This window comes from Danio rerio, chromosome 4 (genome assembly GCF_052040795.2).
Source record: "Danio rerio strain M-AB ecotype USA chromosome 4, GRCz13ab, whole genome shotgun sequence".
Lineage (NCBI taxonomy): Eukaryota > Metazoa > Chordata > Actinopteri > Cypriniformes > Danionidae > Danio > Danio rerio.
Window position 1 is genome coordinate 13,325,548 of NC_141024.2, and position 14,202 is coordinate 13,339,749.

General features: G+C 31.7%; 2 protein-coding genes across 4 annotated transcripts; both read right to left on the minus strand.

Annotated features, from left to right (window-relative positions):
* Positions 1-99: 99 nt before the first annotated feature.
* Positions 100-9,292, minus strand: irak3 (interleukin-1 receptor-associated kinase 3). 2 transcript variants are annotated; one of them, XM_087248113.1, is made up of 13 exons: positions 9,091-9,292; positions 8,339-8,521; positions 7,548-7,591; positions 7,303-7,369; positions 6,669-6,820; positions 5,174-5,238; positions 4,972-5,083; positions 4,780-4,898; positions 4,506-4,704; positions 4,287-4,349; positions 3,004-3,171; positions 964-1,390; positions 100-820 (listed from the first exon to the last, which is right to left on the minus strand). In XM_087248113.1, the coding sequence occupies exons 1-13, from the start codon at positions 9,251-9,253 to the stop codon at positions 690-692; spliced, it is 1,893 nt and encodes a 630-aa protein (XP_087104239.1). In that variant the 5' UTR covers positions 9,254-9,292; the 3' UTR covers positions 100-689. The 2 variants fall into 2 exon arrangements, with proteins under 2 accessions (XP_087104239.1, XP_087104240.1); XM_087248114.1 differs by lacking the exon at positions 3,004-3,171.
* Positions 9,293-11,780: 2,488 nt separating this feature from the next.
* b2m (beta-2-microglobulin) lies at positions 11,781-13,878 on the minus strand. Of its 2 annotated transcripts, NM_131163.2 has the most exons (4): positions 13,712-13,878; positions 12,675-12,947; positions 12,517-12,563; positions 11,781-12,431 (listed from the first exon to the last, which is right to left on the minus strand). In NM_131163.2, the coding sequence occupies exons 1-3, from the start codon at positions 13,773-13,775 to the stop codon at positions 12,550-12,552; spliced, it is 351 nt and encodes a 116-aa protein (NP_571238.1). In that variant the 5' UTR covers positions 13,776-13,878; the 3' UTR covers positions 11,781-12,431; positions 12,517-12,549. The 2 variants fall into 2 exon arrangements, with proteins under 2 accessions (NP_571238.1, NP_001153240.1); NM_001159768.1 differs by lacking the exon at positions 11,781-12,431 and having other exon boundaries at positions 12,510-12,563.
* Positions 13,879-14,202: the final 324 nt, after the last annotated feature.

Here is a 14,202-nt window from a genome sequence, read left to right on the forward strand (position 1 = left end):
AAAAACCTTCAATCATATTAATGAAAATATATTCAGGGAGGTCAATCCATATAAGCTGACAAAAGTTTAGAGAGCCACATAAAAATGACTAAAGTGAAATAAGTTCTTCAGTTTTTAATAACCCCTGATTGCACAGGTCATTTTTTATTCTTAATTTTTTTCATTTTTTTCATTTATATAGGGAATGCTTACAATTAGTTAATAGCAGATCATTAGCAATCATTTTTAAAGCATTTATCAATTTTTGTAACGTTTAAAAACAATGAAAATGTAAACATATTTATCATTGTTCGTTTCCTATAGCTACATCCCTATAGTCATTCCCCTTATAGCTAGTGTTGGGTGAGCGCACTGTCCTGTGGCTGCCGTCACATCCTCCAAGTAGATGCTGCACACTGGTGGTGGTATGGAGACCCCCCCCCTCTCCCCCCGGTAAATGCACTGTATAAATACACATTACATTACAGTTTATGTTAAATATAGTTAGATTACATTAAATTAAACCTTTTAGTAAAGTGACCTTACATTTCTGCTTTATACATCAGGTTTTATATTAAATACAGCTTTACTTTAAAAGCAGATACATATAAAATATTTAATACAGGACAATCGACAACAGTAACAACAACAAAATTAATAGAACTGCTCCAGTATTAAATCTTTATAAATATCCATCTGATCCAGGTGAATCACTCTGACTGAAGTGAAAGAAGTTCTTCAGTTTTTATTAAGCCCTGATTGTACAGGTGAATTTTATTCTTCATTTTTTCTTTTGCCGGATTCCTGGCATCATTCGGAGCAGGCAAGGCATTATCATCATCTGAAAATGAAAAATGTTGGCTATTAATTCTGAGCTTGACTGGATCTAAATTACTTTGCACTGACAATGAGCCTCAACACTTTCCAAAAAACAAAAAAAGTCCTTATAGACTAAAGTGATAACATAGTACCCAACATACATACCTATAGTGACATATACAACCGACTGACTGAATCCATTAGCGCAGCAGTCGGCACAAGCCTGCGCTTCGGTTTCAGTGCTACAGCTGCACTCCACCGGCCAACTGCCATACAAATCCAGACGAGCTGCAGAGTCTGAATGCACACTTTCTGATGATGACACCCTTTGGTCACTTTCCTGATGACAATCTCTAAGGAAGCTGCGATCTTCATTACTCAAGAAAGTGACTTCAGACTGGCTGCATTCACATGGATCTGCCGGTTTGGAAACTCTTGGAGAATGCAGTTCCTCCAGCTGGCTGTGCATTTCATCGTCTTCAATAGGAAAGCTTTTGTATGGTCGCTGAGGAGGGATGGTGTCATCCAGAGTGTGAGGTTGGTCCTCGGAGAATGCAGGCAAGGGATGAAGAGGGATTAGTCTCTGAAGCACCTGGAAAAAAGTTAAGGTAAGACAGCGGGTAAATAGGGTAAAACATGTAACTAATAGTTATTATCATACTTTATTAATTGATTGATTTTATAAAGATTTGTAAACTTTTGTTTTATGATGTTTAAGTAAGTAAATTAGGCATTATTTTATTAAATGTGTGCTAATTTCTTAGTGTTTGAAGCATATTGTATTGTTTATATATAGTACAAGTGTAGTACAACTACAAGTACAAAGGAAATGAAATTGCCTAAACATATTAACCCAAACAATAAAGTAGAAAATTAAAAATTAAATAAAAATTAAGTAAATAAAGTAAATAAATATAAAATGGAGGATATTTACCAATCAAAGTTCGATTAAAAGAGTATGTTCGGCTGTTACAATGAAAGCACGCACAAAACACTGATCATGGCACATAGTTTTGTTGATTTGTGCAATTTTTTTGTATTTACGAGTCAAACATTTTTATATCTTTGGGGTTTTGCTGAATTTTTCTTTATCACTCTATAAGTCATAACATACTGTCAATAGCCAGGAAAAATAAATAATCACAATATTTTGTATAATAAAATGTGCACAGACAAAAAATATTGTTATTTCAACCCAAACTTGGATAAAATATTGATAAACCCAACCATTGGGTAAAGAAATTGACTATAAAAAAAAAAATATATATATATATATATATATATATATATATATATATATATATATATATATATATATATATATATATATATATATATATATATATATATATATATATATATATATGCAGCCGTTTTGGTTTGCCAATACACCATTTATGCAAAAAAACAAACACCAGCATTTTTAGAGTGCACAATCAGGCATATTATTTATGAACTAGTAGTGGGCTGTTATCGGCGCTAACGCAGCACTCTTAATGCGCAATTCAAAAAAATATTGCCGTTTATCTATTCTAAAAGTTGGGTTGGGAGCCGGGTCTATTTTAGGCAAGCTATGATGACTTTCACCTTGATATTTTGGCGTGGATGTATACCTGACCGGTTAGCCGTCTAACAAAAAGTGCCCTTCTGAATCAAATCAGCAGAATGCATGACTTTAACTGCAGTTTGGCAATTTCACTTTAACTTTTGTACATTTCATTCATGGCCCGTGACAAACTGGGGTATTAGACACAAATAATGAGTAAAAACTGATGCGAGTGTTATGGAATTTAATAACGCACACCAAATGGAAAGAAAAAAAAACTTCCACATTAATCTAATTAATTGTAAGTTTAATCTAGATAAAAAAAACATCATCTACGCCCACCTGTAGTATAAATATATCCCTCTGTAAAATATTCAGTACATAGATATAAATAAAACAGTAGAGTTTGTTTTATAGAAATGCTGCATTTATGGCTTAGTTAAGGAGAGAAACTCATTTAGCCTTCAGAAATATATATCATAACTGAAGCGTACAGACACAAATTGATAAAGTGCGTTTTCTTCATATTAGACGTACAGAAAACATTTAATGAAAAGCAAAAATCTCAAAACTGACAGGTGTATAAAAACATTTTCTTATGCTTCAGTGTGTCTCATCAATAAGTGTTTATGTTGTGTGTGTAAAGAACATTTACGAACCATTTCCATGTCTGGCCTGACTCGCATTTTGCTGCCTGTGCACTCAAGTCCGAGTCGCAGCAGACAAAGAGCCACAGCAGGAGGCCAGTGCTCAAATTTAAGATCTAAAAACCGCAGACAGGCATCCACGCAGCCTTTTTCTTCTACCTCTGAATGCAGTACATCTCTCTAAACAAATCCAATGACATTAGTCAATTTGTTTTACTTACAAAACATTTTGGAATGATAGTGTTAAGGTTCTCACTCTCTCATGGACACCACATTTTTTTGATGACTTTCCAAAATCTCTAATAATTTTAAATTATGATCTTTGCAATTCACAGCCCCAGCATATATACAGTAGCACCATGAAAGTCCTTATTGGACTTAACATTTTACTTACACTTAATATTTACGTCAAAATACCACAGTAATGATGTTTTGAATGCATCATTTTCATAAATGTAGAATCATGTTCAAAGAACATTAAAACATTTAGTTAAATTCAATACCGGTAATATTTAAATGCGATGTCTGAAATATTACTAAAATGTGCATTTATTGTCATAGTTCTCATATTAAATTTAAGATTTTTTAAATTAGGAATTTCTTAGTTTTTAAAAGCAGCACAGTAAAATCTAAACACCAAAAACTTTCAATTCAAGCACTTTCAACGACCTATGTTCATTTTTAAGCACTTTCCAGTCCTTGAATTCATAGGTATGAAATTCAAGTAGTTTCAAGAAGCGTGGGAACCCTGTAGTATACAATTCAAGTTGATTTGTATAGCACTCTTATACAATAATTATTGTTTTAAACAGCTTTACAAAGGGTGCAAATTCAAGGATTCTACAGGTTTCATCAAGTCAAGAATTTTAAAGACCTTTTTAAGACCATTATGAATGAAATTGCAGACTAATTGCAGACTAATTGCAGACTTTTAGACTAAACTTTTCTAATGGCCCAGTTAAAAACATTAAAAACAAATGTTCCTGTAAGGAAGATAATTAATCCATATTGGTAAACTTTTTTCGAGATAGAATATTAGTGGTTGGATAGGTGTCATCCTGATTGGGTGACTTTTAGGCATGGGCCAGTATATGTTTCTGAGGGTATGATAACCTTGGATAAAAATATCACAGATTAAGGCTTGTAAAATTTTATTTAAGACATTTTAAAACTTTTTAAGACCCCGCGGATACCCTGGCATTATTGCTTTATGATCAAATTAAGTTAAACACCTATCATAAAACCACTCATAAGTAATATATGTAGATCATAAAGTGGATTCTTATCAAACTTACCAAAAACAAGTTTTTTGAGGACTCTTGTTTAACCTTTTGCCCTGTACATGTTTCCAATATAACCTACAAGCAAAAAAAACTGTTATATTTATAGTGATATTTCATATTGATATTAAGTTGGAATTGATATAAATCAATTAAACCATCAACAATAAAATAAAAAAGTAAATATCTTAGTTATACAAATTAAACATTTTCTTAGACGCTCCAGCTTCTCACCACACCAAGACTGTAAACATCAAGTTTGACTGACAGCTTTCCATCTCGAATGTACTCCTCTGGAAGATAGCCTAGATTACTATGTAGAGCAGTATTCATGACAATAGTGCAGCTCTGGTCAACAGAGTGTGGCCGCAGGCGAGCTAATCCAAAATCGCACAATTTAGGCTGCATGTTTTCATCCAGGAGAATGTTTGAACTGCCAAAGGAACACAAAACTCAATGCATGCTCTTTACTGCCACCTACAAAAGTATTTTTGGCTTTTAACGGCACCTTGTGATGTTTCCACATATAACAGTGCACGGTTGTGAAGTGTGTAGATGATGGACTGCCTTCGCCGTGCCTTTGATAATATTCAGCCGTTCTTGCCAAGATAGAGGCTTGTCAACGTGCTGTAATAAAACCAAAAGTAAGAGAAATAATAGATCACAGTTAGAAAAGACAGTTTGCTTGTGGATGACTGACCTCATGAAGTCTGTGGAATAATGATCCATTTTGAAGGAACGGGTAAACCAAACAGAAGCGATCCGAATCTGAAAAGCTCCCCCATAACTCTAAGATGTTAGGATGCTGGTTGCTAGGATGACAAACAAACGTAAATAAATAAATGACAAAATGATAAATGAACTTATTTGAATGTGGCTAGGTATGCAAAGTCCGGACTTACAGTTGGAGAACTTCAATTTCCTTGGTGAATTTTTCCCACAGTGCCTTCCAGTCAGTTTTATTTTCCTGTAAAACATAATAGAAGTCATTTGATCAGTTCTTTTCACAATTTGAATATTATTATATTCCAAAAATCAAGAAAGCAAAACATACAATTATTTTTATCATGATTCTAATTTTCCCCAATTTTCCAAATTCATTTGAGGTTTCATTTGTTAATATTAGTTACTTGTGTTAGTTAACTTTAATTATCTATGAAAAAATGTGGTGGTTCATTCCACTGTGTTGTACTCTGATTAATAAGGACTAAACTGAAGGAAAATTATTGAATGAAAATGCATCTACAGGGTTTATTAATTTTCTTTTTTTAGCAAATGTTAGTTTCAGTTTCACTTTATTAAAATCCAGAGTCATATTTGATCACGTGTTAATTACTAACATAAGCAACTTAATTCCATGCAATTATATTTATTCAAATAAAGCATTATTATTGTTGTTACTAATATGTAATTTCATAATTTACTTTTTTGTTATGTTCTTGTGGTACACATATAAAATGGCTGATGAATGTAAAACCAAAGGTAATCAAAATTTAAAAAAGCATTTGCTGTATTAAATTTATACTGAATATAAATATTTGCTCTGAATGTAAACTGTAAAACATGTACTGTAAATTAATAATTTTTCATTTAAAAGCCTTAACAATAACATAATTTCCCTCAACTAATTGTTTATCCAGCTGTGGCGAGTTCTGAAATAGAAACTAAGCCTATAGAAAATGAATGAATGAATGATTGATATAACTTCATAATTAGTACATTACATATAGCATTATTTTTACTTGCATTAACTGTTCATTAAAGACCTTGATTTTGTAGTTATATGATTACAGTGCTCAGCATAATTGAGTACACCCCATTTTGAAAATTCATATTTTTATCAATTTCTCAGTGAATGTAGGCAATGTATTTTGTTGCATTTAAACAAAGCAGATTTATTAAACAGATTTATTTATTAAATTAATATTTTAGTCACCAAACATATTTAGTACTTGAAAGATAATAAAATTAAATTCAAGCTAAATATTGCAAAAAAAAAACCAACCTAAAAACCTACAAAATTTCAACTAAATTTTAACAATTTATTTTTTTTTTGCTTTTTTTTGTATTTAATAATTTTGTGTAACATAAATTTGGGTGAACTAGTTTTTGGACCGTTATTGCAAGTTATTTTGTTAGATAAGCTCCAGATTTGGCTTGAGTACTGACTAATCTAATGTATATGCACAAATATAATATTGTATAGCTTCCTATTAAAAATATGAACTTAAAAGATAGATTTGTGAGGGGTGTACTCATATGCTGAGCACTGTGTATTATTAATTTAATATTGAACAATTGCAACACAATAACAAAATACAGATAAAACTGGTGTATGAAGGTTAACACAAGGTGAAACCCTAAGTACTGTAAAAAGAGCTATTAATAGTTTATGACCTGTTTGAAAACTTTCACAGCAAAAGATCTGTTTCCCCATCGTCCACAGTAGACCTCAGCAAATCCACTGCCTCCGATTTTTAAGTCCTGGTGGAAATGCCTGGTTCCCTCAATGACGTCAAAATATGTGATGAAACACTTCTGTTTTTCACCTACGAGATGAGCAAACAAGGTTTCACCTTATATGCCTATGAAACTGCTCAAAACAGAAATGAAACTTTACACCTAATATTAAAAAAATCTGTTCTGAACTAGCTGAACTGTGCTGAAACACAATCATATCCTCAAAAATCTGAAAAAAAGAGGAAAACTTGATCTGCGTCATCACGTATTCACCATTTGATTATTTCAATCCTGTTAAAAGTTTCTTCCTTCTGTTGAACACAATGGAAAATATCTTAAAGAATGTTAAAAACTGGGAGCCTTTAGATTTCCTTTGTATTTTTTGTCCTACTATGAAAGTCAATGAGGGCCAACATTCTTCCAAATTACATCGTATTGTCTCAAAAAAAGGTTTGGAAACATTAACTAAACCTAACTAAACTTAACTAAACATAAACTTTCATTTAGCATTTAACTTTCCCTTTAACTAAAGAGCAAACACTTAAGTGTTTATATTTAAAGAGTGAACTACCTTCAACAGAAACAGACTCTGCATGTAGATCTGATACTTGACAGGATTTCCCAGTACTTCGTAGATACTGATGGGAAAAAAACAACAACAGATAACATACAGTATAATCATAATGTGACTAAATTAGCAAAAACCAAACTGCTAACATTCTAAAAGATCAACATTAGATTAAACTAAACCTCTGATCAGCATCTTGCGCAAAGGAAGTTAATAACAGCAACAAAAAATATATTAAAAGACAGTACCGTGGGATAGTGAGGTGGTGAAGACGACTTCAGCACACATGAATCTAAAAAATAAATAAATAAATCAACAACATCAATCTTTCAGCTGGTGTGTTGTGGGTGAGAATACTTTGGGTAAGAGTGGCTGTGGTTTTTTTTTTTAAATCGGATGCTTTGTTTTGTTTCATTTCATAGTTTATTTCCGTTCATTTAGGTTTGGTTCCTTTTTAAAGCAAAATATATGGATGTTTTTTCAATCTAAATTAAATCTAGCTGATAAAAACGCAGTACAAATTAAACAAGCTAAAATTGAATGGCCTCCAACCATCACTGAAAATAATGATTCATTTGATTTACTAAATTTAAGGTAAGTGTTTGCAAACAATTTATATAAGCTGATTTTAAACAAATAAATTCAATTTAGTGATGTTCAACTTAATTTGTTTGTTTAAATTCAGCCCATATAAATTGTTTGTAAGCACTTAACCTAAAAAAAATGTATTAAATCCAATGAATATTTTTTTTCAGTGTATATTACATATAAGGCTTAATGTTTTCACTTTATTTATCAGCATGCTGAATGTGTATTGAGAGTATAACCACCTGAGAAAGAACATGGTAATATAAGGTAACTACAGGAGTTCAAAGATAGGTTTCCCAGTTTATGTAAATGCGACACCTTTAGTAACTGTAAATGCATCTACAATACATACTAACTACAACTGTTACCATATTATCATGGTATATTACTGTAAATGAAAAAATAAATCTCATCCAGTATTATATTCTTACAGTCAACATAAGGATGTTACCTTGCGATTGAAAAAGACTCCTGGCTCGCGCGTGACCCATCTCATCCAGAACCTTCAGCAGATCCTCTACAGTTTTATTCCGCTGGGCCCACGACCACATCAGCTCTTTGGTCGGACTTTTCCCAGCAACTGCGTACATTTCAATACATCTCACCTCCAGCTGGCTGGAAAGAATGCGAGACGCTGTAAAGATGAATAGTGATGAGTATCAGTAAATGATTCCCATAATATCCAGTGCATTAGATACACGAAGATGGTTTCTAGCTGATTCAAACTCATTATTAGTTTGAGAACCAAGACTAACTTGACCACCATCAGCTTGAGTATAAAACATACTAGAAGGCAGTAGGTCATCTTGAACCATGAGTAAGTCTTGACCAATTAACCAATTCAGTTTCTTCTAGAAACTCAATATAGAGACCAGTATTAAATGTTTGCTACGAATAACCATGTTAGTTGTAGTTATATTATGCTAATAAGTTATATTTAATGTAGTTCAATCATTCTTGTAGTAAAAATGTAGTTATAAAACTCATTAATGCACCACAAAACAATAGGCTTTTACTATAAATGGTTAATAAAGAAATATAAAAACATCCTTGAGCTAAAGGTTATTTTACATCTAACTATCCCGAATTTAACACCAACTCATTCACATGACGCCTAAACTGATACCGTTGTGGTTTGTTTGTACTTACAAATAACGGGTGTATGGCGTTATAGCCTGTATGAAGATATTGAGTTAGTTTTACCTAAAGTTCTCCATCCCAGCCCGTCGACCCCGCTGTCCATCAGTCTACAGAAGCTCTCCATGAGCACCGGCGGCACGTCGAAGAGGAGCGTGGACGGCTCGGTGTTACCTGACATGTTTCTGGTGGATCCAGGTGTGAATGTTATGATGTTTGGATGTTTCATGCCTCTCTCACTGACTGATGATGATGATGACTCTACACTGCTCTCTTGTGTTGAGGTCTATTTCTAAAATACGGAAATTCCCAAACCCCACCTACTTCCTCAAACCATTTCACACTCTGAACATAGTTTATTTGTGCGTAGAAGAGAGAAAACAGGCAAAACAAACATTTCCTAGCAACTTATTAGTAAATAAATAGTACTTTTCATACGTATAATAACAACAAATATAACAGTTATAATAACACCAACAAATAATACACTATTCCTTATTCTTAATAATAATAATGGAATGTCCTTGCACTGTTTGCTTGTGTTCTGTTTAATTTGAATAAAAAAAACTCTTCCCAACAACTAATATATATATATATATATATATATATATATATATATATATATATATATATATATATATATATATATATATATATATATATATATATATACATACACACACATATATAGTTTCAACAATTTATCATATATAATAATTTTGGTTATGAATATGTAATGTGCCTATATATATATATATATATATATATATATATATATATATATATATATATATATATAGTTTCAACAATTAACCATATATAATAATTTTGGTTATGGATATGTAATGTGCCTATTTATATATATATATATATATATATATATATATATATATATATATATATATATATATATATATATATATATATATATATATATATATATATATATATATATATGACTACCTATTTTAATAAGATAGTCATTATTGCTGTTACTATTATTATCAAATACATCATCATTACATCATCATCATAAACAATATAATAATAATTGTATCAAGAAAATATATTTTGCCATTTGCTATTAAGTTAAACATTATTATACACTAAAAACAGTAAAAGTTATGCACCAAGCTATACACAGTGAAAACAGTAATTACAAATATATAATAACAACAACAATAATAAACAAATGATAAGATACCATTTTATACTTTATGTAATTATTTATTTACAGCTCTTTTAAATTAATTTAAGATATAACTATCAACAGCAGACCATAATACAACTTTCTGATGTTCAATGAGGAACATTAACGTGTATATATATATCTCCTCTAGGCACATTACATGTTCATAACCATTACCATTTATATTACTATTTTATTTTTTGATAGTCATTTTTAATGTTGTTACTATTATTATATAAACATCATCAATATTATCGTCATCATAAACAGTATAATAATAATAATAATAATAAGTAATAATAATAATGTATTTTGCCATTTGCTATCAAGTTATACATGTACCTTTTCTGATGGCCTAACAACCATTTTCAATTAACTAAACCTACAATAGTTCATAAATGCAAAGTACCAATGAGCACATAAACATATATTTAGGCACATTTCATATTCATAACCATTTATATGTGTATTTTATTTTGACAGTCATTTTTGCTGTTACTAATAACATTAACATCATCATAAGCAATATAATAATAAGAAGAAATAATAATAATAACAATGTTTTTAGCCATTCGCTATCAAGTTATACATGTATAACTTGACATGTAACTAACAACAGTGAAAACAATACTTAAATAAATAAATAAATGATAAGACACCATTTTATATTTTATGTAATTATTTTATACAGCTCTTTTAATGTAATTTAAGACATAACAGCAGACCATAATGGAACTGCACATACATGCACACACAGAGATCCATGTAAACATGAAACTAAAATGCAACTTCCTATTTTTTCTGATGGCCTAACAATACTTTTCATGAGCTAAACCTACAACATAATGAAAGTAAAGTAGTGACAAATAAGTACAAATAATAAAGCTAGAAACATACAAAAAAATAGTTAAATAAATTAACCAAAAATAGAAATTGCAGAAGCTAAACATAGTGACCTAAAATATTTCTGTTCTGCTTTTGCAATTTCTGTTTTTATTTTATATATATAGCCTATTTTTTTTTATTTTTATATATATATAGTTTGTTGGCTTATTTACAGCTTTATTTACAAAATAGGATAGAGTATTAGCCTAAATCTGATGAGTTGCACTTGCACATCATTTGACTTTCACGGTTTTATTAGTGTTATTGATATGACGTAGCTAGATTATGCAAGGCTTGAGAATCATAGCGAGGCTGGTTTGTCACATCACAAATTTTCTGGGAAATCATGTGACTTCATCTCATATTTGATATGGCGCGCTAGAGCCTGCAGCTTTTACAGTATTCCACCAAACGCCATGAAAACAGCCTACTGTCAGAAAATAAAAATAAAAAACCCGTAGAGCACAGATCGAGGACTTTACCAGTTTAATTGCGGTTTAAAAAGCGAAACTATTACTTGTTTCATTTTAAATATCCAATCACCACCTAGCTTGCTCAGTTGCTAGGCAGAAATGTATGTTTTAGGTTAGCCACATAACAGAAACTCAATGTAGGCACTATAAATAGCGTTGATTTAACTTAAATTACAGATTAATTGAAGCAAATAAACACCAATGCTCCATTAGTTTTTTCAAACTTTTATTTATCTTCTCTAAGTGACAATCATTATTTATTAAAGTCCCAAAATTGAAGTTTCCAAATGTATATTAAAAAGGAAAATAATAACAGTTTTAAAAGGGAACATTGACAGTATTTTTATTAAATAATTACAGAAATTCCAACATCGCTTTATTTTTAAGAACAGCCAACAAGTGCAGAGTTTACTGCTACTTTAATTTACACAAAAATGAACATACAGTGCAAAGCAAAGAATCAAAGCCAACCCAAAAACCTGTAGCAGCTACTTTGGTCAAATTATTCTACCTTTCGTGAAGAAAAAGAAAGGTTTCAGAAACTGTCATGGAATTTACAATGTAATTTAGCTATATAAAAAGCTCATAAAGCAACAGCAGCCCGTCCACACCAAGAACAGGAACTATATTAACATTCTGTTTATTCAACATATTAATATTATGAATCAGATTGAAAAGAAATCAGCGTAACAGTGATTGCAACAACGATATTTTGTTATAGTCCTTTTAAAGTGAAAACGATTGGCAAAACTAAAGCCCTGGCTTAATCAATATTGTCATAGCTAAAGTTCTTGGTGTGAACAGGCCTTAATTTGGACTCAGTAGATGACGTAAAATGTCCAAAGACACACGAATCCATCCTATAAAAGAAAAGAAAACACCTTTATTATATTTCTGAATCATCCTTTCATTTGTTTTTCATTGATAATTAACAGAAACACTTACGCTCCATCGTCCGCCTCGCTGCCCGGTTTGGATTTACATGTTGGGCTCTGCAGAAAAACACAAGACGTTCAATCCACATGTAATGTCAACCCATAGCCTAAGGTATTGCGAAGATGTCTTCTAAACGAATGTGAATATTAGCATATGATACTACTCACCCCAACTAAACTTCTTTGTCTCTTTCATGTGTCGAACGCTGCAGGTATATTCATCTCCTTTCTCTGGGGTGAAGGCAACGCTCTTTGTGAGGTGAAACTGCCAGCCCTTTTCGAAGGCCAGGTCGGTCTGCTTGGTGTCCGACATAACCTGTCCGTTCTTCAGCAGTTCAATGGAGATATCTGGAGGATGGAAGCTGCTCACATAGCAGATCAGGGTGTTTGGTTTTCCATACTCTCCTGGAAAATGACTGTACACATGAACTTTCGGAGTGGCTGAAAAAGACATTTTATAAAGTTAGTTTGCGGAAATGGTCGTGGCAGAATGCAAACATGGACATGACGAAAACGAAAGCATGAAGGCTGAACATGCCTTCATTGTGTAGAACGTAGTTTTCAGGCGTATAAAAAAACGCTTGCATGTTTGTATTCATTTTAAAATGAGGTAATGCTACCATTTTGACATAGGAAGTATTAAAATATCAATATTTGGCGAATTAAGTCACCGATAACTCAAAATTTTATTCTGATTAAAATTGTCATTTTTGACAAAAAAGGGCTCTAAATGACAAAATTTTTATTAGAAATTCAAAAAGAAATGTTCTCCGACCTTTATAGATTAAAACACGTTAACATTTTACTTAAACCCACACCTAGTAGATCCAAAAATCTGTAGAAATCGAGAAATTTCGAGTGAACTCTCATTTTATACTTGCTAACTTGGCAAATTTGAGGCTTTTCAATCACAACAATATTTTAGTTTGGCTATATACTGGTTCTAAAACATACAATGAAGCACGTTGCCTTCTTAACAAAGGCAAAAAAAAAAAAACAATCTTAGAAACTAAAATAAAATCACTTCTAGCCTAAAAATAGATACATGAACATATTTGTACACACAGAAATACATATTTTATATTCTAATCATAGATACTTCGAAGTTATTCACTTGCAATCATCAGAAAGAACCAACAATGCAGCACAGTAAACAAAAAACAGAACAAAAAACAGAATTCAGATATGCAATCTAAATGACTTACAGACTTTCCCCTGTACAGTGATGTACAGCAGACAAAGAAGTGCAAAAGTGATGAGTGCTCTCATTGTGGCCGTTTTATTCGAGAGAGCCAAGCAGACAATCCTTCAGCATTCAGGACAACAGCAGTTGATATCGAAAGTAAATCGAGGATAACCTTAAATGCACTGTCACCAACGACAAAAGCTCAGCCTACAAAATGAAAAGCAGCCAATAGTAAAAGTCCTACAAGGTGTTGCCGGGTGGATTTGTTCTAGGGAGGTTATACAAAATATGGCGTTGATCTGGTAGAAAACACACTGGCAGCCATTGGAAAGCCCCAAACTTACCTAAACAATAATAGGATGCCTCCCTATTGTTTTCATAAACACAAGTGATCCACCATTTTGCGAATCGATCATCACTATGATTGTGGTTACATGCCAAAGCAATCCAACAAACATATTCATAATCTTAAAAGCTGTAAACAGACATGTAGGCTATCCTAATATTGTC